We start from the raw sequence: 26,167 nt of genomic DNA on the forward strand, positions 1-26,167 counted from the left end.
CCTTGTTTTCTTTCTTCTTTTTTAAGTTTTATTTAAAGATACAACTAAATAATTTGTAGATACAGAAACACTTTTCAAAAATGACAATAATCCATGTAGTTGGGAAGATGCTGGCAATTGCATAATGTTTTCCCATAAAAAATTCATGCAGAGGCATTCATGTTGGTTCTTTAGATGATTTGTGCTCCATACGCACACAAAAGTATGACAATAACGATTCGTTTAATATATTGGTTAAAAATGTCCACAATGCTTGTCTCCAAGGACAAGAAAAAGATTGAAGTAGGTAATGTGATGAAGGAGAGTGGAGACTCGTGATGGAAGAGAACAAGCCAGGAGAGTCCGGGCTGTTACCCAGAACACCCCTGCCTAAGCCTCCCACATCAACTTGGCACCTAAGATTCTGAGAATCCACATTAGAGGGGGGGATGGGAAGTGATGAACCCTGAGGGTACAGAGCATAGAACCGAGAGTCTCCAGGGGTAAAATTAACTGAAAGCCAAGCAGATAATTTACAATTTACACAGTTGTGCTGCTCTAAGGCCTTTAGGTGACAGACAGCTGCATCCCAGACTAAAATTCCTGGATAGAGAGACCTGATAAGTAAGGCAGGGCCTATATGGGAAAGCATGGGAAGCAGGGAGAGAGTTTCAATACAAGGACACCTGGACGGTGAGCAGCTACCAGGGGTCAGTCCTGACAGGACAGCCTGTGAAGCAGGACATCCCTGTTCTAGCTTACTTTTACTTCCTTATTTCCTTCTCCTAATGCAGTGGTCTGCAAACTGTAGCTCGAGAGCCACATGCGGCTCTTTGGCCCCTTGCATGTGGCCATGAAGTTTCAATCGCACTGTACGTGCGCGCCCGCACGTGGTATTTTGTGGAAGAGCCACCCACACTGAAGGGGCCACAGTTTGCGGACCACTGTCCTAATGTATGGAAGTATCTGGTTCTTGAATTGAGCCCTGAAACTAAAGGAATAAATAATCAAAGAATCTTAGCTAATCAGGTCCATGGCCCATTGTTACTTCAAAGATAATTTTAATCCTACAGTGGGCTGAACGCTGCTTTAATGGACAGGCTCTATAAAAGCATCTCCAATTGTTTGCTTTTTTTGTAAATAAAAATATGTTAAAATTCTGGTGTCTAACAAACCTCATGTCACATCATGGGGTCTAAAAGACCCATATTAACATTGTATTAGCTAGAAAAAATTACTATAGGGAACAGGACCCAGTGACAATGGTGGGGGTCTAATATTACCAGTGCAACAGCTAAACAGAACTTTCAATCATTCAATCAACTAATAATTTACTGAATGTTTACAATGTGCTGGGTTGCATCCTAGGTCTGGAGATAACAAAAATCAAATTCTGTGCCCTCAGAGCTTACATTCTAGTTTTGATGCCAAGTGACAAATTAATATATGTGGACTATAGGGTGGGGCAAAAATAGGTTTATAGCTGTGAATACATGAAACAGAGTCTGTTCTTATGTTATCCACACTAATAAAAGAGAAAGATGCAAATTGACCATACCTTCATGATGCTCACTACCCAATCAGGAGTGAGTATGCAAATTAATCCAACAAAGATGGTGGGTTAATTTGCATATGCAGGCACTGAGGGACCAGGGGCAGGGTGGGATGCTTGTGTCATCGCCATGGCGATGATGCCTGTGTTTTGCATGGCCCCAGCTGCTCCGGGCCCCTGGGCAGCGTGGGAAGGCAGAAAGGCAGCTCTTGCCAGAGCGAAGGCAGTGCCATCAGCCAGGGGAAGGAAGGCCCATTCTTGCATGAATCTTCATGCATCAGGTCTCTAGTTTTTAATAATTATTGTATTATTTTCCACACAAAAACCATAAACCTACTTCAGCCACACCTTCTATAGTGCCGGGTAATACACTGATGAAGAAACCAAGCAGAGTAGAAAGCAGAGAGAGAAGGGTTGGGCCTGAATCAGAGACAGTGTGGACTGCATACACCCCAGGCTTTGGGGTCCTCATCTGTAGCCTGTGATCAGGGAAAGGCTCAGACAAGGTAATGTTCACAGGGGCTGAGGTGAAAATGAACCACATGGCATCTGGGGAGAGGGCTGCATGCAGAGAGAAAGGTAGCTCAGGGCCCAGCACTGGTCTGCTGCCCGGTTGCAACAGTGGTGAGGAGGCATGAGCCAGGCCTGTGACAGAAAGTGGGAAAGGCTGAAGATGACAGCAGGGGTGACATCATGTGTGGCCTGCAGGAACCTGGCTTTCCTTTTGAGTCACAAAAAAAATCAGTGCACAATTTTGAGTTGAGGAGTAACCCAATGGGCCTCATGCTGAGAAGGAATGCCTCTGGGTGTTGTGTGGAGAATGGAAGCCCAAGGGCAGGAGATCAGGGAGAGAGGCCTGGTAGGAGATTACAGTAGCAGGGAGCGGGGACAAGTCTGGGGCAGGGCAGGTGTCCTCAGTGCAGGGTGCAGGTTCTCCTCTGGGGTCACAGGTATGGGATTACCAGAGAATTGTTAAATTGAAGATTTATTTCATGAGTTCACTGCCAATTTTAATCTAGACAAGTGTCTCTGGGAGCCACTGACCTAATAGTTCAGGAGGCCATGATTGGTCATTGAGGTTTGTAGGAGGAAGCTGATGGGCAAATTAGTCTACAACACTCTAATTGTCCCACCTTGTTGGAAAATCTAGGCCCTGCTGTGGAAGGGGCCTGAATATTAATTAATTAATTAATTAATTAATTATTTCTCAACTGAGGATATTTTCATTCATTCCTGGTCAGGAATGCAACCTGTACACTTTTTGGTGTACTGGATGATGCTCAACTAACTGAGCTGAGCAACCCAGCCAGGCAAGTGAAGGGGGGTCTTTATAATAGACATTATTTAGCTGATGGACACCCATCTCCTCAGTTCTGTGTTCATCACTGTCCAGCATAGCTTAACTATTTCTGCAGCTCAGTGCTTAATATGCTTAACACAATTCCTGGCAACCGTACCCCAAGTTAAGCTCAGTGGTGGAGCCATTGAGTGGGCATGACTGTTAGATCAGTGGTGTCACCTTGAGTTGCATGTGCAAGAGATAATTAAAGGAGAATAATTTTTAAAATTTGATTATTGTTTTAAATTCTCTGCAATGCACTCCATTTTTGCCTACCTGGAGATCAGACCTTGCCTGTTGCTGGCCTCCACTCTTGCTATACCACTGGTGCCTGGTCTGAAGAAATTGCCAAATCAACAGGTCTAGATATTTTCTGAGCTGAAAGAGACTTTTAAAAGGCATGCATTCTTTGAGATTAATTGGCTTTTTCAAGGCCAATATTTTGTAAGTGGAAGTATGTGTAGACTTAATGGTGTTCTCCTTGGAGACAATGCAAATTCTGGGAACTTCACAGTCATACAATGAGGGTTATAGCTCCTTCAATATGTCATACAATTCTAACCACATTGTGTTAGAAGGGCCTCAAAAATTATCAAGGCCAACCTCATGTTAAGGATGAGAAAACTGAGATCCATAGAAATAAAGTGACTAGTCTAAGTTTACTTGTGATTTTTGTTTAGTTTTAATTTAATTTAATTTAATTTGTAATCCTCATCAGAATATATGTTTTAGAGAAAGAAGGGGAGTGGGGAGATAAACATCGATGTGAGAGAGAAACATCTATTGGTTGCTTCTTCTATATCCCCAGACCTGGGATTCAACCCAAAGCACAGGCTTGTGTCCTGACCAGAAATGAACCACAACCTGTGTGTGTGTGTGTGTGTGTGTGGGTGTGTGTGTGTGTACTGGATAACACTCCAGTCAATAGAGTACCTGGCTAGGGCTGTTTAGTTTTTTGTTTGTTTGTTTTGTTTTGTTTTTAAATATGTTTTTATTGATTTTAGAGAGAGAGGAAAAGAGAGGAATAGAGAGATGGAAACATCCATCAGAGAGAAAGATTGATTGGCTGCCTCTGGGGATCTAGCCTGTAGCTTGGGCATGTGCCCTGACTGGTGACCTCTTGGTTCATGGGTCAATGGTCAACCACTGAACCACATGGACCTAAAAGGGGCTATTTAGTTTTGTTTTAATTTGTATTGAAGTATAATGTATAATTATACTATGTTTAGGAAAGGGCATATGACCTCTCCAATGGAAGACAACACAGAGTTCAGGAGACAACAGTCCTGCAACCCAGAAGCTCCTCACATCTCCTTAGTGTTGCTATTCCCCAAGATTAGCCACTATTATGATTTTTAACAGCATAGATTAATTTTGTATGTTTTTGAAATTTATAAAAACATTGGAATTATAGAGAATGTACATTTTTATGTCTGGTTTCTTTTAACATTAAGTTTGTGAAATTTATCATTTTTGTTTTATGCATATATAAATCACTCATTCTTATTGCTTTGAGGGAATATAGGAGAGCACCAAGTTTTAATGACCAAGAAGCAACAGAAATGTGGTAGACAGACTCTAAAGTTGGCTTTGGGTTTTCACTCTATATAAAACTCCATCCATGAGTGGAAGTGAGACCTGTGACCTGCTCCTAACACACAGAAGGTTAGCAAAAGCACTCTTGTGACACTTCAAGGTTTGTCAATCCATGCAGATGCTGGTGCTCCCTTCCTGGCTTAATAAAGTAAGCTCGGAGGGTCTGTGGGGAGTACCCCAGGGCCAGGAACTATGGATTGAGAGCAATGTCTGGTCAAGAACCACCAAAGGACTAGGACCCCAATTCTGAAATCCCAAGGAACTAAGTTTTTTCAACAACCCCAGGAAGCTTAGAATCAGGTTGTTCCCCAGTAGAGTCTCTGATGAGACCATAGTCCACCTGACACCATGACTACAGCCCATGATCCCCTGAGCTGAAGACCCAGGTAAACTGCTTGGACTCTGACCCAAGGCACCTGTGAGATAAGGCACGGGCCTCTTTTAAGCCACTTAGTCTTTGGAAAGGTGTTACTTAGCAATGGAAAACTAATACAAGAACCCATCTCCCTGCTTTCTAGCAGAGGGATTGTTATTCCTTTTCATTACTAAAACAAAACCCTGTAACACCTCAACATTCTTTTTCTGTAATCCATTTTCAGCAACCAATTTGGTAAATATAAATCATGGACTATATTAGTCCTTATTTAATAATTTTAAATATACAGTGGCCCCATACTTCAGGAAGTGAGACACAAATGAATAAACAAACAAACAAAAAACAAGCAGAAAAAGCTAAGATTGGACATCTCAGCACAATTTTCTGGGAAGAATAATCTTAGAGGAGGGAAAAAATGGGGTTGTATATTTTCATGATGCTATTTTCAGCATGTATTTCCCATAGATGCATCTTAAGCACTTTGGAGCAATGCCAACCAGGGTGCAATGTAGATATAAGTCAATATCATTACAAGAGAGGCACTTAACGGGACGACATGACTGATGCCAGGCACCTGCTTTCCGGAGAAGAAAGCTCACTCACTCGCTCTAGGGAACACGTTTCTGATCGCCCATTTCTAGTCCTTTTCACTTTATTCTTGATTTATTGCCCTTTCCCAGCTTCAGCCCGACTAAGACTTCAGCTTTCAGCACAAAATGATATTTCAGACTCCACTAAATATATTTGTAAGACAAGGGCAGCCAACAAAATTAAACTGCTGGTACAAAGACTGGCTGTTATTTAAAGCTGGAGAGAGATTACAGGGGATTATTACTTTATCAAAAAATATTTCAGCTAAAAAAGCAGTGCTCGTTTCTCCAGTACCTTTGGCTGTGTGCTAATTTATCTCCCATCCTGCATGGATTTAGTCTTCCGCTGCCATTTTATTGAAAAGTCTGACAAATGCAGTGGCCTAAGCTACAGGACATCCAGGCTCCCTCGGTTATTGCTGCAGAGCGCTAGAAATCAGGACCTTCAGAGGGATTTATGTGTGCTGTTTCTTTGATTTTTATTGCTGTGCTTTCATTTGAACCATCAGGAATTTTATCTTCAAATCTCATTTATCTTTCTGAAGGTCCCACCTATAGATGGCAATACAAACAAGTAAAACCCGACAGTATTACCATTATGGACTTGGTCACATTTATCCCTCTATCTTTTTAAAATGCAATATTTTATCTGTTTCAAGTTGCTCTTTTTGGATATATTTTTTTTCTCAGACCCTTAACATACTTTGAAAGGAAAAACACCTGTCAGAATTAGAAATAGGAGGAAAAGAATAAGCCATTTTTTGATTCTGCTATGTCTTAAGGTTTTCTTCTCATTTTAGCTTCATGCTTTTAAGTAAAGTGGTAATCTATTTTAATTTTTTCTCTTTGATTCTTAGCTGTGAAGATATGACAGTGACATTTTTAAAATATGAATCATAAGTTATGCTTCTAAAAATGCTCTTTTGCACGCGCGTGCGTGTGCACACACACACACACACACACCCCTGACACACACACACACACACACACACACACACACACACTGTGCCCTCTTGTCATTAAAAGCTCTTAAGCAATTTCACTGGAAAATGTATCTAATGGCGGCATAATGATTGTGTATAGACACTGGGTGCTTGAATGGTGCTAGACCAGTGCTGATTCCTTCAATGAGTGTTGTAGTGATGGATCCAACAAGTTCCTAGAGATTGTGACCATTTCTATAACAGGCCACCGCAGAAGTCATAGGAAGGGCGCTGGCCACCACTTTTGTTTGAGAACCAGAAATGCTTCCCAGAAGTGACATTGAAGTTAGATTTGAAATATAAGAGTTTGCCAGCAAAGAAAGGATGAAGGTGGGAAAGGAAAGGATGTTCCAGCAAAGGTAACAAAATGTGCAATGACTTGAGGGGAAACAGACATGATGCCCTCGGTGATCTGAACACAATTCAATATGGAATGAGGAGACAGTGGGTGAGAATAATGAGAATGAAAACTTCACAGGAAAGTAAAAATCTAGAATTGAAGGGAGTTTTGAATTAGCTCAAGGGCAATATCAAAAAATGAATGACACGAATATATTTGAATTTTAAAAAGATCACCCTGGTCAGAAGAGAGAATTAAAAGGGCGCTGGCCTAGAGGCTAGAAGAAGTATATGAACACTGTTGCAATAATTTGATTCTGATATTAAGGTGGCCAGAATGAAGGTAATCATAGTGGGAACATAAAAAATTGGGTATATATATAAATGAGACTGAAGAAGTAAATACAATGTAATGCAAGAAGATTGAATAAAATGCTGATTGACGGATTCTGGAGAGGCGAGAAAGAGGGAGACGAGGATGAAGCAGGTTTCTGACTTGGGCATTTGAGTTGAATGTAGAGCACTTTTCTGAGAAAGGGAAACACAAGCAAGAAAAGGTATAGCTGTGTGTGTGTGTGTGTGTGTGTGTGTGTGTGCGCGTGCGCTCGCGCGCGCGAGCGCTGTGGGAGGCAGGGTTAAACTTGAGGTCAGTTTACAAAATACAGAGTTTGAGGATTCTATGGGACAATCAAATAAAGGTGCCCCTTAATTCTTTTAAAACCACTAAGATACATCCTCACTAACTGAAATCATGGGAATGGATGACATATCTCAGTGAGGGTGCATTCTTCCTTCAGAAAAGCCAGAACTGCCACAACAAAGCCAACATTTAAAGGGCAGCTGACACTTACAGAGCCTCTGATTGGATGAGGTATCCAGGCATACAGAAGGTTGAGAAAAAGCATTCATGCCCTAGAGCTCGCGGGGTAAGGTCTGAAATAGATTTGTCAATGGGGCACTTCTTAGTGGTCTTGCAATGGACTATTTAAATAGGAAGTGGAATCATTTTTTATATTGAGTGTTTCCAAATAAATTATGCCATTAATTTATTCCATTCATTCATGGGAGGACTCAACTCACTAACAGAAAATTTGGAAACAAGGTCTGCATGCAACTGTGCAGTCTTTAAAGGTGCCTTCAGCCAATATCACTTACATAGTTTTATGCATTTATAGCTGGATTTCTAGGGCTGAAAACTTAGTCACCATCTCCACTGCAGCTCTAAGAGAGGGCAGTACATTTCCAGAGCCCTCCTTTCCAAATAGGAGAGGTCAAGCTACTTATTAGAGTGGAAACAGAGCTTCTATGACTTTGAATCAAGAGAAATAGTTATAATCCCAGGCTTTCTTGCTGCACAAATGCCAGCTGCACAAAGAGGTGAGTGACCTGAGCTGGGACTTCCTACTGTGTTGGTCAGGCAGGCTAAGCAGAGTGGAAACACACCTTTTCTCTGATAAAATTCTTGTCACATAGAAGTAACCACTTTCTTAATCCTGAAGCCGCTAATTAGAGGCTTAGTCCAAAAGCTAAGCATCCAGTGCCCCATTCTCTCCACCCCTGGCTTACAACACAGAAAATGAAAGTGGCTCAGTAACTAGCAAGCTCTTTGGTTTGTGTGTATTAACTCCTTTTTGTGTTTTATCTGAGTTCCCCAAACTCTTTACAAACAGGATCTCATTACCCCAACAACACTGTGGCCAGACCCTGGACCAATTCTCCCAAAGATATGGATGGAGAACCCCAGGCACCTACTACACCTGTCTCTCCCCTTCCTCTTTCTGCAATGGCGCCTAAGAGCAGGTACTGATTCCCTTTATTCTCACAGTACGTTGTAAGTAATCAGCCTGGTTGTAAAAAAAACAGTTGCTCAATTCTTAGAAAATTTCTGAAGACTTATTTAAACTGGGAAAGTACAAAGTGAGAAGACCCCAGAGGCTCTCAAAATAATATCAAAGAATCAAGGCTCCACAGTCCCGCTGCCCAAACAACTCTGCCTCTCACAGGTACATTACAGGTGATGGGATGGAATCTCAGGAAGAACAGTATTAATATCAATACTCTGCCCTGGCCAGTGTTCCTGAGTGGTTAGAACATAAGCCTGTTCACCAAAAGGGTCACAAGTTCAATTCTCTGTCAAGGGCATGTACCTGGGTTGCAGGTTCAATCCCCAGCCCAGGTTGGGGTGCATGCAGGAGGCAACCAGTGAATGTGTCTTTCCACATTGAAGTTTCTCTCTCTTCCCCCCTCTTCCTGTCTTTCTAAAAATCAATGGAAAAATATCCTCAGGTGAGGATTAACAAAAAAAGAAAATCAAAACAACAAACAAAAAACATCAACACCCATTAATATTCCCATGCCCATCTGGACCTGGTGTCCGCCATATTGTTATTATCATCAATAAGAAAATGTAATGAATTTTGTACTTTGCGGTCTATGTGCTCTACCTCCATGGTTTCATCTGACCTTTGTTTCAGACTGATTGAGCTGCAATAACAGAACACTGCAGGCTGGGTGGCCCAAACAATGGAAACTCATTTTCTCAGTTTTGGAGCCTTTAATTTCAAGGCATCAGCCAATTCAGTGTTTGGTGAGGACTGTCCTGCTGACTTTCAGTTGGCCACCTTGTACTGTGCCCTCACTTGGGACGGGGGAGAGGAGAGAGGGAGAGAGGGAGAGAGAGAGAGAGAGAGAGACTCTGGCATCTCCTCTTATAAGGTCCCCAACCCTATCTGGTCAGGGCTCTCCCCTTATGATATCATTTAACATTAATTACTTTCTCAATTTAAAAATATAGCCACAGGAGCCAGCACTTTAGCTTGTGAATTTTAGGGCTGGACCCCATTTGGTACATAGCAATCCTCAAGGACTTTAAACACCACAACATGAAAACATCACTACAACAAAGAGAAGCAAGAAAGGTTACCTGGATGCAGCTTTTCTCATCATGCCTCCATTTCTCCTCTCAGGCCCACCGCTTGGCACAGTGGATTGACTGCATGATACTGAGGTGCCATTTATTCCTGCCCATGTTGCTGTGCTCCCACTAGAGGAGGAAGTGAGGGGGAGGGACTCTTGATCGCCCTCTTAAGGCCACAGTGTGTCATATCCACATCCACGTTACTGTGGAATGGAGAATGGACCTGCCCGCAGGACCTGGTATTTCCCAGGAAAAGATGATCTGGAAGCCCAGAAACATAGGAAATGAACAAAGCTAAAAAGAGTCCAGGAGATAGCAAACGACTTTTGGGATATTTAAGTTCAAAAGTATCAACGTTTGCTTGACACAGGCCCAGAGAAGGAAGTGGTCAGGGTAAGGCCAAGGGAATGTGCCTTCTGAGGCAGGCTCTTCTCGGGCTGTGCATCCGAATTCCTGATGCTCTGAGGAAGCTCAGAACATGCCCAAATGCTGGTGTCGGTGAGGGGGCACAGTTGGCAGGGGGCACAGTTATGCGCTGAAAGTCTTCCCCGAGAAAGCAGCAGTGGTGGGACTGCCCGGGCCCCTCTGCTCTGGGAGTGGCTGCGAGGCTGACACTTGGGAGACGCCTCTCCCTGGATTTCTCCTCGTCACTGTCTCCCTGGACTCAGGCTTTTGGAAATGCAAAGTGTCTGGGTGTATCCTCATTCCCTCCAAGGTGTGTGCAGTCACAGACAGACAGTGCACCGTGTGAATGTACATGTTAAAAAAAAAAGATTGATAAAAAGGAAACGATGGAGCAAAGTGGAAGGGACTATTCAGTGCTGGAGGGCGCTGGGCAGCCACCATGGGAAGGTGATGGAAGCCTTGTTTTTACTTTGAACCCAAGTGATCTAACCACAGATGGATGGCCTTAGAATTAGCACATATTTTATATTTACATATATATTTTAACCCTCACTTGAATATATGTTTAGAGAGAGGAAAGGAGAGAGAGAGAGAGAGAGAGAGAGAGAGAGAGAGAGAGATGTGAAATATCTATTGGTTTCCTACCCTATGCGCCTTGATTGGGGATTGAATCCACATCCTAGGTATGTGCCCTGACCAGGAATTGAACTTTTTGTGTATGGGATGTTGTTCCAACCAACTGAACCACTGGGCCAGGGCCATATTTTATTTTTTATTTTTTATTTAAAGGGACCAAGAAGGACTGATGATACAAAAGTAGAATAGGGAATTGAATAAGAAATTGAAATTGAGAAAATAAAGAACAAAAAAGCTTCTTATTCTATTTCATGGCCCAATGCCAGGGGCACTACACCCCTCTCAAGAAGCTTGGCCACTCCCTTCTTTGCCTTACTGGACCCCTAACAGACTAGCCCAGCACTTACATTATATTGGCACCCTCAGTATGTGTTATGTCTCTGTTCCCAGAATAGACCATTAGAGGCAGGCCAGGACACTATCTATCTCGGTCTCTCTGGTACATAAAACAGTGCCTGCCACATGGTAGAACCTGGTGAATGTTTGTTAAACATAATTATTTAGGGAGAGAGCCCATGGTACTGTGGAGAGGCGGAGCCATCACTCAATAAAATTCTGCAAAAGTTTAATGTCTCTTCCTCCAGACCCCTTTCCTCCGCCAATGCCCCTTCTCCTCCAAAGTCCAGGTCTCTGAGAAGTTGCCTGTGGCCCAAAGCCCTGGCTATGAAACCACAATGGCTTTCTTTTTCCCAAGGACCCTCTGACACAGAAATGCCTCCTCTTCCCTCTATTCTTTTGTCCCAGGAATTAAAATGATTTTCTTTCTTTAAGAAGAAGAACCTGTTTTCATTTGAAAAGATAAGAGGACAGCTTAACCTGAATAACAGTCTAGTGGGAGAAATTTCAAGGAAAAAGATAAAGGTCAAAGAATTCCTAACGTGCCAAATCCAGTCCCTGCCAGGGAGAGGCCTGCAAACGTGACTTTAAGTCATGCTGCTCCTCTTTCCCTGGCCTGGGAACCTTATGAAATGAATTTGCAAGCCAAGAGTTCCACTCAGTATTTACACAGGTCACCCGCTGTGTTCACCCCTGACTTCTTAACCCAGAGTGCTGCGATTGACAATGGCTGTGGGCACTTTCTTCCTCCCAGGAGAACAAAGAGAACTCCTTTTAAGGGTGATGCTCTCATCATCAGTTCCACCAGATTCCCAAAGGCACCTTACATCAAAGAAAGGTTAAGAAACCTGAACCAACAGAAGACCCTTAATCCATCTCAGGAAGGTGAGAATCAATCTTATAAAACTTTTAGAGAAAGACTTTTCCCAGTTAACCCTTTACCATATTTGATCTCCTAATCTTTTGTTTCCATCTATAAATATTCTTAACTTCCATTAGTATTTTCAGAGGCATATTTTTCACCGGAATGTATCCAAGTCACATTAAAATATCCCTACCTCTTTATAATACAGTGTCACCAATATTGTTCACTGGCAATTATATCAGTGGCCTAATACCACCAACATACTGGGGACAAGCTGTAAGGATACCAGTTCTTAATTCCTCACTGAAGCATTTCAAAGTCTGCAAGTGAAACTCTAGCAGAAAGAAATACAAATGCGTGACTACACAAGAAAGGAATACAAAATCACAAAATCTCAGACTTGGAAACACACTCAGAGTTTATTATTCTGGGTCATTCACTGCTGGAATTCTTATTATGGTATCCCTAATTAATTGTCATTTATTTATTATTTGATGACTTCCAAAGCAAGGAATCCACTATCACTTAAGGTATTTTACTTTCTTATTACAATCCCTGAGTTCTTAGGAGATTCATCCTTAAAGTTAGGCAAATTCTGACTTCTAGTTGGTCTGCTTGGGACATATGAGCAACTTGGATTTTTCATGTATCTAGGTTGTTTTCCAGGAAATTTAAGTCTCTCTCTCTCTCTCTCTCTCTCTCTCTCTCTCTCTCTCATTATGTTTAGAAAGAAGCCTATCCTGATTATCTTTGTTGATCTTCATAGTCCCTGAGTCCCTGACACTGTGCAGTGGGACTAGTAAACACCCAGAGAGTCAATGAAAGGATGAGTGAATGAGCACATATCTTAGTTGTGCCTCTGCAGTGAGGAGAGATGGCAGGAAATGCCCAGAATCCTAAATCTCTGCACCATACATCACTGTCTACTGCGATAGGAGTTCCCTAGAGCAATGGTGGGGGCATGGGTTTGGGGCTTTTAGGTGATGATTCTCTATCTGAGGCTGAGTGAAGAGAGGGGGGCACTTCATTACTAACCCTGACTTGGACACCTATTTCCCATGAGTTAGATGGAGCTGCCAGGCCTGCACTTTTACCTTTGCACTGAGATCTAAGCTTAAAACAAAAAAGCAAGGCACAGGTTTCTCTTTGCTTCCTTCATTTAGCCAGGGTTTTAAAAATGTAGGTGTCCAGCCCTAACCAGGTAGCTCAGTTGGTAAGAGCATCATCCCTATATGCCAATGTTGCTGGTTTGATCCCCGTTAGGAAACATACAAGAATTAACCAAATAATGAGTAAATAAGTAGAACAACAAATTAATATTTCTCTTTATCTCTCTCCCTCCCTTTCCCTTTCTCTCTCTCTAAAATTAATAAATAAAATTAAAAAAATAAATTAAAATGCAGGTGTCCATTAATTCAAGTACATTTTTTCAATGACATGGGGCTTTAGAGTATAAGAAAACAGGGAATAAGGTAAAGTTCAATAATGCCTTACCAATTAAATAAATTCAAATTATTTAAAACATGATATGTTTCAAAAAATATAACACTCTTAGTTTAGCTGTTGTGGTGGAGTATACAGAATAAGCTGCCAGTCTTGGGAGGGAGGATTGAGTCCCAACTCTTCTCTTTATTTGCTGTAAAATTTAATCAAGATATTAAACATTTATGTCTTAGTTTCTACAACTACACCAATCACACAGGGTTATTGTGAGAAGTAATGTGTGCATTAATTAGAATACTGCCCATAGAGTATCTATAATAATAAAAGTGTGATATGCTAATTAGATAGAACAGCCAAACGATCTTCTGGATGTCATTCCAGACATCCTTCCAGATGAAGCTGCAGGGGCAGGGCAGAGACAGAGGTAGTTAGGGGCAATCAGACAGGCAGGCAGAGTGGTTAGGGATGATGAGGCAGGTAGGCAGAGTGGTTGGGGGTGATCAGGCAGGTAGACAGGCCAGCAGTTAGGAGCCAGTGATCCTGGATTGCGAGAGGAATGTCCGACTGCCAGTTTAGGCCCTATCTGGTAGTTGGACATCCCCCAAAGGGTCCCGGATTGCAAGATGGTGCAGGCCGGGCTGAGGAACTCCCTACTCCCATGCATGAATTTCATGCACTTGGCCTCTAGTATATTATAACAGAGTAATGGAGTAAGACATATTTATTCTGATATAGTGATTTCTGTTGTGCATTGTCTATATCCATAGGAATGGCCTGGCAGGTAAAGGTGTGCCTGTGGGACCACACAAAAGATGCTTTGGGGGGAATCTTGCATCTCAGTGCTCTGGAACTATCTTACTTAGAGTTCAACCACATCATAGTAAGGTCATCCAGTTTAGAGGGAAGGTTGTTGGGCCGATTATCAGGAGATCTGGCTTCTAGTCTCAGCTATGCCATGAATTGGCTGGCTGACCCATGTTAACCAGTTAATCCAGGCCCCAGTGTCCTCAGCCAGCCTTATAACCTCACAGAGACCCTATGGAAAGAAAGATTGAGAACTAAGGGTTCTAATCATACAAATGCCTGCTGATAATTAAGAGGTCTAAAACCCATATTGCCTCTTTTCTCTCTTGAAGGCTCTTCCAGACCAAATAGTTCTGGAACTACCAGTTATCCTTCTAGTATTTCTCTCCCTCTCTCTTTTTTGCTTCCATCATGTTGTTCTGAGAATGAATGATCCTCTTAGTTCTGGTTGGACATTGCTGAACTCTAAGTAAGATAGTTCCAGAGCACTGAGATGCAAGATTCCCCCCAAAGCATCTTTTGTGTGGTCCCACAGGCACATCTATCTGTACCTGTCAGGCCATTCCTATGGATACAGACAACGCATAACAGAAGTCACTATCAGACTAAATATGTATTACTCCATTATGCCATTCAGGCCTGATTCAACTCAGAGGCCCTCCAGTTTTGATCCTTGTTTTAGTCCTATACACAATTCTTTATTTTCCATGCTGTAAATAGTTAAAGCAAGATCAAACAAAGAAGAAAGAAAAAAAAGCACAAGAAAAAGTAGTGCAACAGAAATGGCAAGAGTCTGTGTATGAGGTCTGGAGAAGGCACAGTGTGAGCTGCATATTTCAGGATCCTTTCTTCCATCCCCCACCACAGTTGATCCCTGTGGAGATGGTTCTAAAGCTCAGACACATCTCATTATAACAGAAAATTACAAGAAGAGAAAATACATATTCTTGATCACAGAAAAGTGTCTTTGAGACCATGCTACAGGGATGTCCACATCCTGCCCTCTTTGACTTATCCTAATAATTGTTTGTTCCCCTAGGATTTTGATCACATAGTGCCCTTGCCATGACCATATCAATAGTCCTCATTCTGTCAATGTGAAATTAAGTTGTGAGGACAGAAAACCTGACTTTTCCTAACAGCTATCAAGACTGGTGTCTTTCACCTTCCCTCATATAAGATGGGTTCTAACTCCTCTATCCCTCTAAGCTTCAGATATTCCATTTTGTTCACATTCTTTTCAGAATCTGATTCTCAGAACTCAGATCTGTATCCAGCAAGGTTATGATCTCCATATACCACTTCTCTCCAAGATCTAGCAATCCACTTCTATTAATTCAGCCTGCATTTATGCTAGTTGCTTTAAAAGCCCTTAGTAAAGGAGACTGCAGTAAAGATGGCAGGATATACGTGACAAGTGTCCTTCTGAAACTCAGATATGCTTCTGATCCTCTTTTTACATTTAATGGATCCCAGCACAGAATAAATAATAAAGAATTACCACTGCACAGTTGAGGCAAATTAAAGTGGATACATTTGACTTCAGCAATGAACTGACACTGGCCTGAAATATCAATTGCAACTCATAAAGGTCAAGTTCAATCAAGGGTTTGCCTGGAGGTCTGGAAATAAGCTGCTCAGGTGACACCAAATTTAGGTTGACATTTTGCAGAGTCCTGGAGGGCGTATACTAGTACTTTCCCTCCAGCCCAGTATGACACTCCATCAGGCTCCCTGCCATCAGCACTCACCATTCTTGCAGAGCAGGACAGCCAGGAAGTCGTGAGAGGAAGAATTGATATAAAGCAAGAGGCTGGGTGCCTGGGCTGTCACAAAGCTAAGTGCGATGTTTTCCTTAGATGGAGCCGGCTCTGCGTAAATTGCTGAGGAAGGCTGGCTTAGATTCTTGGTCACTGGATAGGGTTCTTGAAACATGTAAGTAACTGAAGTGCCAGCCTCAAAAACAGCAGAAACCTCTGCAAAATAAAAGAGGGGAAAACACACACTAAGATATGAATTGAGTATTCAGGATATAATCATAGCTTATTTATTGTTCCTATGCATTAGGCACTGTGTGAGGGTTTGTACATTAATTATATAATATGCTTTCCACAATAATTCTCAAGTGGCAGAAATCATCAACCTCGTTTCCAAATGAGAAACATGAGGCTTACAGAGGCTAAGAACCCTGCACAGATTGCACAGCTAAAAGAGAGAACTGGGATTTGCATTGTGGAATTCAGGTCCAGTGTAATATATATTTGCAGAATAACTACCATGTGCCAGGCTCATTTTTCAAGAAGCAAAGATAAAATGTCCCTGCCTTCAACACAGTGTAGAGAAATTTCACTGGGACCATCTTACTTTTAAAACTGAGATGCTAAGAATTCTGATTTGTCTTTTTCTCCTGTATCAGGAGGGTTTTAAGTGGGTTCTAAATTACTGAGAGCAGGGTACAGGGGAGGTAGCAGCATTGCTCTGTGGTGTTGGGTGAAGGGTGGGAATCCATTGAAATAGAAGAGAGGGATTTATGGAAACAGTGAGAAAGGCATAGATGTCATACTCTCGGACTCAACTTTTTAAATGTCTAGGAATTGGCATCCAATCCCCAAAAAGAGAAAAGACTTGGGCAAATAGGCCTCATGTGACGCCCTACATAGAGTTCTGCCACCTCTATGAGGAAAGGAAGCATCCCACACTGATGACATTCAATCAGCAGGAACATGCCGGCCCCAGATCTTACTGCGCAAGGTCCTTGTCCCACTGCCAGGTTAGTGGGGCCAGCGTGGGACTGGGCTTCAGCACTGGGCGGGAAGCCTTGCTCAGTTCCATACTAGCTGTGCAGTCCCAGGGAAGCAGGTGAACACTGTGAAGACTGTTTCTCCTTGGGCGAATGGGAAGCATGAATCCTACCTCAACACTTCTTTGTGGAGGAGTAAATATGTGCAAAGCACTTAGGACAGTTGCCCACCACAGTCTGAACTCATAGGCTCCCAAAGCAGAAGACAATTTAACCAGAACCCATCCCAATTTTCTTCATTTAAAACATCTGTTTATTGACTGTACGTTTATCCAAATGCTGAGATATGCTCTTCTCTTAATCAAGGCCACTCTGAAATTCCCTTTCAACTTTGTCTCTGTACAGCAAAGGTTCCCTCTTAGAACAGCATAGCTTAGGTCTGGCAGCAAGCCTCTGTCATAAAAATAGTAAGCAAGAAGCTGTATTGACATAATTTATCTTTCCAACTGACATATGCAATGTTCCTAGTTCCCCATGAAATTATCTCATTGAATTAATGGCACCTAGAACATAATCAAACCTGGCTTTTGCTTTCTAATTTGATTGCTAATTTGTTCTACTTCCGTGAAAACTCTATAACAACCTGCAACTGTGACAACAAAAAAAGAAGGCTGCATATTTATGTATATTGTTAGCAGACTAGGAATACTCTTTTATTTTTGCTAAAGGTTCAGAGAAAGTGTTCACATTTACAAGCAAGTCCTTCTAATTACAAAGATGTGCAGTAGAGACTTGTGACCGTGATGATGTGGGTTAATTATTAGCTTGATTCAAGCACTTTCCTTGAGTGAACTAACTTCCTTGGAGACATTTTGCCTGCCTTTTGAGCTACTGTCTCTTAGTTAACAGATAAATGGTTTTCATTTGATGTTTGGTTTGTGTGTGTGTGTGCAAGTGTAGGTATAATTTAGAGCATTCTGTTATGTAGCACTGGAGGCCCGGTGCACAAACTTGTGCACCAGCGGGGTCCCTCAGCCTGGCCTGTGGGATGGAGCCAAAACCAGCTCTCAGACATCCGCTGAGGGGTTCTAGATTGCAAGAGGGCACAGGCCAGCCTGAGGGACCCCATTGGTGCAGGATTCAGGCCAGGGAGGGACCAATGAAAGGCTGCAGGGCATGTCTGGTGGTCTCACTCAGTCCCCAATCAGCCAGGCCCCAGCAGCAAGCTAACCTACTGGTCAAAGAACCTGCCCTCTGTTGGTCAGTGCACATCATAGCAAGTTGTTGAGCAGCCTTAGCATATCATTAGCATATTATGCTTTGATTGGTTGTAAGGCTGACCAGCCAACCAGACATTTAGCATAATATGCTTTTATTATATAGGATATTAAATATGCTTTTATTATATAGGATATTAAATATGGGCATACATAGTACATTTTTTCTTGATACTTAAGACATGAAATTAAATGAAAAGTATTTTTTTTAACTAGAAATGTTCTACTAACTTTCTTTCCTCCCTCCTCCCCTATCCCTACTATTTTTATTGTTTAGGTATTGTCAATTTCAACACAAAGAAAATTCAGCAAACCACCTGGATTCTATTATTCTATCAGTTGATTGTATTTTATAATCTAAGAGTTTAAACTCTCTGATTGATTGGCCTGAACACACAAAACCATTGGGATAAATAGAAGAAACATCTTAACTGTGAAGACGTTCATCAGTGACCATGGTGCTACTGCAGGACCACAATGCCAATATTAACACACCTTTAGAGCACCTACAAGGTAGAAGGAACTATGCTGATTATATTCTGAGCATACAGGATACACATTAAAAAATAACACTGATGGAAGATAGCCTAGTATATGATGTGTGAGTGACAGAAAATAATTTCCAGATTGGATGTCTCCATGGGCGAGAGTAGCCTAGGAAAATCTGAAAGAGGAGCTCACTGTTGATTAGGCCTTGACGTGTGGAATGAACTAAGAGAAGGAGCCAGGAGACAGGGTGGTGCTGCAGAAGGTGTGTGTCCCTGAGTCAAACATGAGGTCTGACTGACTTGGAAACTGGCTGTACCATTCTCCAGCATTCACAGGATCCCACTTAACCTCAGTTCACTCACATATAAACAGGGATGAATTCAGTCTTGTGGTGGTAGAAAGAGTAGAAGTAATCATGCAAAGTTATGGCACATAGTTGGAACTCAATAAATAATAGCTGGTCTTTATAACTGTGATAGAATAAATTAGAACAAGCATGAAGACCAATCCTGGGTAATGAGTTAGCTAGTGTTTACCTAAAAATCAATTAGGTTGTAATTATTTCAGGAAATCATCAAACACACTAAAAATAAATTTAAAAATTGGCATGATATTAGAAATTTGTTCTTAAAATTTTTATAATAATGATCCTGTGGATATGTGCTTTTATGAGTCCTTATTATTTAACAATACATATTGCAATATTTCAGATAAAGTGATAAGTTATCTGGCATTTGCTTCAAAATAATAAAGGAAGATAAGCGGGTATGAGCATTTAGATTAAATAAAAATGGCCATGAGTTGATAACTACTGAAGATAAATAATAGGTGCTTGGCATTGTAAAATTCTTCTCTCTAACAGAGTGTACAAATGATATTTTTCTGTAGTAAAAAGTAAAAAAATAATATGTCCTCAGAAAGGTAAATATTAGACAATTTTCAATAGTTTTTTTTTTTTTTTTTACAATTAGTAAAGTATAAGCTAAAATATACATGTTACTTTTCACTGAAATTCTATTACTAAGGAAATAATTTATTAATGTGCATGTCACAGCATTATCTATGTGCAAACACTGGGATAATCCAAAATTCCAAAATATAAGAGCGATTATTTAGTGAGATTCTGTAGGTCAGGCATCATCCCAAGTTCTTGTGAAGTGCTCACTGCATATGCACCACAAACCTTTGTGAAGAATTCCTGAATTGTCCACACTTTTTATACCTATAAGTGTGAAAACCAGGAATCATAACGTTGAGCTACACAACCATTGTCCTACCTGTAGATTGTGGATGAGCCAGAATATGAACACCAGCAGATCTGGAGGCAGAGTCCCACTATTGCTAAGGTAAGCTCTGGTGGAAGGATTGCTTAAATAAGCAGGAACCATTTCACCAGATGGAATATTCTGCAACATTAAGACTTAAAAATTCATGCACAGGGGTGTCCCTCAGCCTGGCCTGCACCCTCTCCAATCTGGGACCCCTTGGGGGATGTCTAACTGGGCGGTGCAGTTGGATGAAGAGTATGAATTACAGATTCTTTGCAGACAATCACAGGTGCTTCTGTCCATAATGTTTTTAAATTCCAACAGGAAGTTGGTTTAAATAAAGCATTGTTTGGCATAGGGGCTTGGGAAATGTGTCTTAATGAATTAACAAGACTTTTTATAACTGTCATCATCATTTGAATATAAGTGGTCTTTAAAATGGTGATTAAAACACTTTATTTTGATAATTGAAATGCTGCTCCTTTTCAAAATTATTATATTTTTAAAAGTAAATCACTGTTTACATTCAACATTATTTTTTATTAGTTTCATATGCACAGCATAATGGTTAGCCAATCATACACTTTAAAAAGTGTTCCCCTTAATATTCCTGTACCCAATGGGCACCATACATAGTTATTAAAATATTATTGACTATACTAGAGGCCCTATGCACAAAATTCTTGCAAGGGTAGGCCTTCCTTCCTCTGGCTGCCAGCACCGGCTTCCCTCCAGCTTCCAGAAACTGGGACATGGGCTTCCCCCAGCTTCTGGCAGCCGGCCTTGCCCCCACCCACACCCACCTTGGCCTAGAGCTGCCAGCGTCTGCCGCCATCCCCCTTCCTTCAAAATTGATCACCCTGCTGGTCAGTGGCCTGGGCCTCCAGCTGTGGGGTGATCATGGAGCGATGATGGGAGCCCCTAGACCAATCGCATAGAAACTGCCTTGGCTGGCCTGGTGCCAGTGCGTGTCATAGCATGGCCATCTGGATGGTTGTTCTGCTGTTTGGCCCTTTGGTTGCCTAACTGCTCCCCTGCTGACCTGATCACTCCCAACTGCCCTCCCCTGCTGGCCTGATCTTGCTCCCAACTGGCCATCTTGTGGTGGCCATCTTGTGATGGCCATCTTGTGATGACATAGCATGTGATGCCACCTAGGCTTTTATTATATAGGATTATATATGTACTAGAAGCCCAATGCATGAAATTCATAAACAGGTGGGGGCCCTCAGCCCTGCCTGCACCCTCTCCAATCCAGGACCCCAAGGGAGATGTCCAACTGCCAGTTTAGGCCCTATGGGATCGGGCCTAAACCGGGAGTTGGACATGCCTCTCACAATCCAGGACAGCTGGCTCCTAACTGTTTGCCTGCCTGCCTGCCTGATCACCCCTAACCTCCTCTGCCTGCCTGAACACCCCTAACCACTTCTGCCTGCCTGCCTGATCGTCCCTAACTGCCTCTGCCTCGTCCCCACACCCAGGACCCAGGATTCCCTCCTCCAACCAACCGCAGGTTCCTGGGACCCAGGCCAGCTTTGCCTGGGCCTCCTGCAGCTGCAGTAGACCGTGGGCGGGTGGCTTCTCCATCTCCCGGGCCACAGCCACAGGTGCTGGTGCCTGGGACCACGGGGTGGGCGGCTCGCCCGGGCCCGGCTTTGTCAGGAAGGATGTCCGGATGGTCATCCAGAAGATGTCCAGTCTAATTAACATATTACCCTTTTATTAGTATAGATATGCTACTTTACATTCCCATAAATATTTTGTATTTCCAATCTCTACTTATCAATCTATTCACATTTTTCACCCAGTCCACAACTCCCCTCCCATCTGGCAACCATCAGTCTGTTCTCTGTATCTATGGGTCTATTTTCTGTTTTGTTTTTCATTTATATTATTCTTTAGATTCCACACATAAGTGTAATCATATGGTATTTTTCTTTCTGTCTGAATTACTTCACTTATATAATGCCCTCTAGATGCATTCATGCTGTCACAAAGGGTAGTATTGTTTTCTTTTTTAAAAACATATATTTTTATCGATTTGAGAGAGGAAGGGAGAAGGGAAAGGGAGAGAGAGAGAGAGAGAAACATCAATGATGAGAGAGAATAATTGATTGGCAACTTCCTGCATATTCCCCACTGCAGATCAAGCCCACAACTGGGCATGTACCCTAACCCGGAATCAAACTATGACCTCCTGGTTTATTGGTTGATGCTCAACCATTGAGCACACCAGCCAGGCAGTATTGTGTTCTTTTTAATGGTCAAGTAATATTTCATTGTATATATGTACAACAGCTTTTTTATTCACTTGTCTATTCTCTTGGGCTGCTTCCATAGCTTGGCTATTGTGTAAATAACCCTGTAATGAACATAGGGGTGCATATATTCTTTCAAGTTAGTGTTTTGGGTTCCTTTGGCTATATACCAGAAATGGAATTGCTGGGTCATAAAGCATTTTCAAATTTAATTTTTTTAGGAAACTCCATGCTGTTTTCCACAGTGGCTGCACCAATCTGCATTCCCACCAACATGAGATTGACTTTTTCTCCACATCCTTGCCATACTTGTTTTTTGATTTATTGATAATCATTCTGACAGATATGAGGTGCTATCAGTTTGTGGTTTTAATGTCCATTTCTCTGATGATTATTGACTTTCAGCATCTTTTCATATGTCCATTGATCATTTGTATGTCTTCTTTGTGGAAGTGTATATATAGGTCCTTTGCCAATTTTCTTATTGGAATTTTTGTGTTTCTGGTATTAAGTTGTACAAGTTTTTTTTTTTTTTCAAGGTGTGGACAGGGAGAGCACACAGTGGATCCTTTGGCTTGAGGCTTAATATATATTAATTGATTTCAGAGAGGAAGGGAGAAGGAGAGATAGAACCATCAATGATATCAATGATGATAGAGAATCACTGGTGGGCTTCCTTCTGTATTCCTCCTGCTGGGGATCGAGCCCACATCCAGGCATGTGCTTTGACCAGTAATCAAAACGTTATCCCTGGTTCCTAGGTTGGTCAATGCTCAACTACTAAGCCATGCCAGCCGAGTATGGATTATTTAAATTGATTTTAGAGACAGAGGAAGAGAAAAGGGAAAGGGAAAGAGAGAAACATGGATCAGTTGCATCCTGCATGTGCCCTGACCGGGGATTGAACCCACAACCTACATGTGCGCCCTGACTGGGAATTGAAGCATGACCCTTTGGTTCATAGAGCGATGCTCCAACCAACTGAGCCACCCCAGCCAGGCTTAGTTGTATGAGTACTTTATACATATTGGGTATTAACCCCTTATCAGATGTATCATGGGAAAATATGTTCTTCTATTTTGTGGGTTATCTTTTCATTGTGTTGATGATTTCCTTTGTTGTGCAAAAACCTTTTGGTTTTATGTAGTCTCATTTGTTTATTTTTTCTTAGTTTCCCTTGCTCAAAAGTTACATCAGAAAAAAACACGTTACTGAGAGAAACATCTGATATTTTTACTGCCTATGTTTTCTTCTGGTATTTTTATGGTATCAAATCTTCTATTTAAGTCTTTAATCCATTTGAGTTTATTCTTGTATATGGTGTAAGAAGGTGGTCTAATTTCTTTAGTTGTGTTTTTTTTTCATGTATCTGTCCAATTTTTCAAATATTATTTAATGAATAGAATGTCTTTACCCCATTATGTTCTTGCTTCCTTTGTCAAACAGCAATTGACCATAGAGGCATGGATTTATTTCTGGAGTGCTATTCTGTTCCATTGTCCTATATGTCTGTTTTTGTGCCAGTGACATGCTATTTTGATTATTATGGCCTTGTGGTATAGTTTGACATCAGGTAGCATGATTCCTTCAACTGTGTACTTCTTTCTCAAGATTGCTATGGCTATTCAGGGTCTTTTGTGGTTCCATATATATTTTTTTGAATTATTTGTTCTAGTTCTGTGAAATACACCATTGATATTTTGTTGGGAATTGCATCAAATCTGTAGATTGCTTTGGGTAGTATGAATATTTTAACAATGCTAACTCTTTTTATTCATGAGCATTGTATATGCTTCCAGTATCCGTATCTTCTTCAACTTCTTTCTTAAATGTCTTAAAATTTTCTGAGATCTTTTTTTATTCTTGATTAAATTTATTTCTAGGTATTATTTTTTAATGCAACTATAAATGGGATAATTTTCTTTGTTTATTTTTGATAGTTCATAATTAATGTCTAAAAATGATTTCTGGAGATTTATTTTGTAACCTGCTAATTTACTAAATTTATTTATCAGTTCCATATATATATATTGTTAATGTTCACATGAGGATATTTTTTTCCATTGCTTTTCAGAGAGTGGAAGGGAGTCAGGGGGAGAGAGAGAAACATTAATGTGAGAGAGACACATTAATCAGTTGTCTTCCACATGCTCCCCGCCAGGGGGCAGGGAGTGAACCGGAAACCCATGCCCCTTACTGGGAAATGAACCCAGGACCGATCCATGCTCAGGATGACACTACAACCACTGAGGAACACCAGCCAGGGCTCCATATTTTTAACCCTTTGAGTGCCAACCAATATCCTAGGAACTATGCTAAAATTGCCAAGGCATTTTTGCTGATTTTACAGCAGTTTAGGAAAAAAATTATGAATCGCAAGTAAATGAAGTTACATATTCAAAAACTTAAGGAAACCGTTACTACATTGACATATTTAGCAATATCATCATCACTAATAAAAGCAGACTTAGAACTGGACACCATTTCGAAGCTTTGATAGCGCTCCCGGCACTTTTGGCGAAAGACAGGAGGAGCGCGATCGCGTTCCCCAGCACTCTAGGGTTTAAAGTGAAATATTTCGTGTTCTTTTGTTATAGTATCCTGACATCTGCAAATAATGACAGTTTTTCTTCTTTCTTTCCAATTTGCATGCCTTTTATTCCTTCTTGTTGTATTGCTGTGACTAGGACTTCTAGAACTATGCTAAGAGTGGGGAGAGTGACTACCTTGTCTTGTTCCCAATTTTAAGGGAAATGCTTCTGTTTTTTTGCCATTGAGTATGATGTTGACTGTGTGTTTATCATATGTGATTTTTATTATGTTGAGATATGGTCCCTCTATTCCCAGTTTGCTGAGAGTTTTTATTATAAATGAAAGAAGGCAAAACTTTATCAAATTCTTTTTCTGCATCTATTCATATGATCAGGTGCTTTTTAACTTTCATTTTGTTTACTTGGTGTATCATGTTAACTGATTTGCAGATACTGTAACAATGTTGCATTTCAGGCACAAATGCTGCTAGGTTATGGTGAATGAAGTTTTTAATGAATTTAGCTGGTTTGCTAATATTTTGTTGAGGATTTTAGCATCTGTGTTCAACAAAGATACTGGCCTATAGTTTTCTTTCTTTGTAGTGTCATCTGGTTTTGGAATTAGGATGATGCTTGGAAGTCTTCCCTCCTCTTGAATAGTTTGGACTAGTTTGAGAAGAATAGGAATTAGCTCTTCTTTGAATGTTTGGTAAAATTTTTCTGTAAAGCTATTTGTTCAGGACTTTTGTTTGTTATGTGTTTGTTTGTTTTTTATTACTGCTTCAATTTCATTAATTACGAGGGGCCCAGTGCATGAATTTGTGCACCTTGAAAGGACCTGTGGGCTGTGAAGCTGCAGTGTGCACAGAGGTAGGTCTTGGCCCCTCCTCCGGGCCCGGGACCTCTCTCTGCTGGCAGCCCCGCTCCCGCTGCCACCGCTCCCATGCACTGATGGCAATGGTCCCGCTCGCATCCACTGATGGTGCAGAGCTACTGGGTCCAGTGCCAGCAGCGGGTGTGAGCGGTGGCTGCTGCCCCCACCACCCCTCAGGAGCAAGGGGAGGTAGAAAAGCCCTCAGGGGTGACTGGGGCCAGCAGCTGCCGCTCGCACCCACTGATGGCGCTGAGTGATTGGGACAGCAGCTTGGCAGCGAGTGTGAGTGGGGCTGGCACTGGCAGCAGGTGCGAGCGCTGGGCGGAACTGCAGCAGGTGGGAGCAAAGAATTTTCAGCAACAACCAGAGGCTTGTCCCAATGACAGTGACCCATGCCCCACCTTGGTCTGGCGCCCCTGCTCACCTGCTCTACCATCCCGCCATGGCCAACGCCCACCACGTTCCGTGCTCTGCCACCTGCTGCTAATGCCCGCCATGTTCCACCGTGACCCCTGGTGGTCAACGCACGTCATAACAACCAGTTGTTTGGTTGTTTCCTTGTTCCGCTGT

The 26,167-nt window shown here is 41.7% G+C and overlaps 1 protein-coding gene across 3 annotated transcripts in view; it reads right to left on the reverse strand.

Annotated features, from left to right (window-relative positions):
* CNTNAP5 (contactin associated protein family member 5) overlaps positions 1–26,167 on the reverse strand; it is an 857,999-nt gene that overhangs the window by 111,660 nt on the left and 720,172 nt on the right. For all 3 annotated transcript variants that reach the window (XM_070423164.1, XM_070423162.1, XM_070423163.1), the window contains exon 19: positions 15,912–16,136. In XM_070423164.1, the coding sequence (XP_070279265.1) occupies positions 15,912–16,136 (225 nt within the window). The remainder of the gene's footprint in view (positions 1–15,911; positions 16,137–26,167) is intronic.

The sequence above is a fragment of the Myotis yumanensis genome, unplaced genomic scaffold (genome assembly GCF_028538775.1).
Source record: "Myotis yumanensis isolate MYYU_CA2020_CCGP unplaced genomic scaffold, mMyoYum1.0.hap1 SCAF_8, whole genome shotgun sequence".
Lineage (NCBI taxonomy): Eukaryota > Metazoa > Chordata > Mammalia > Chiroptera > Vespertilionidae > Myotis > Myotis yumanensis.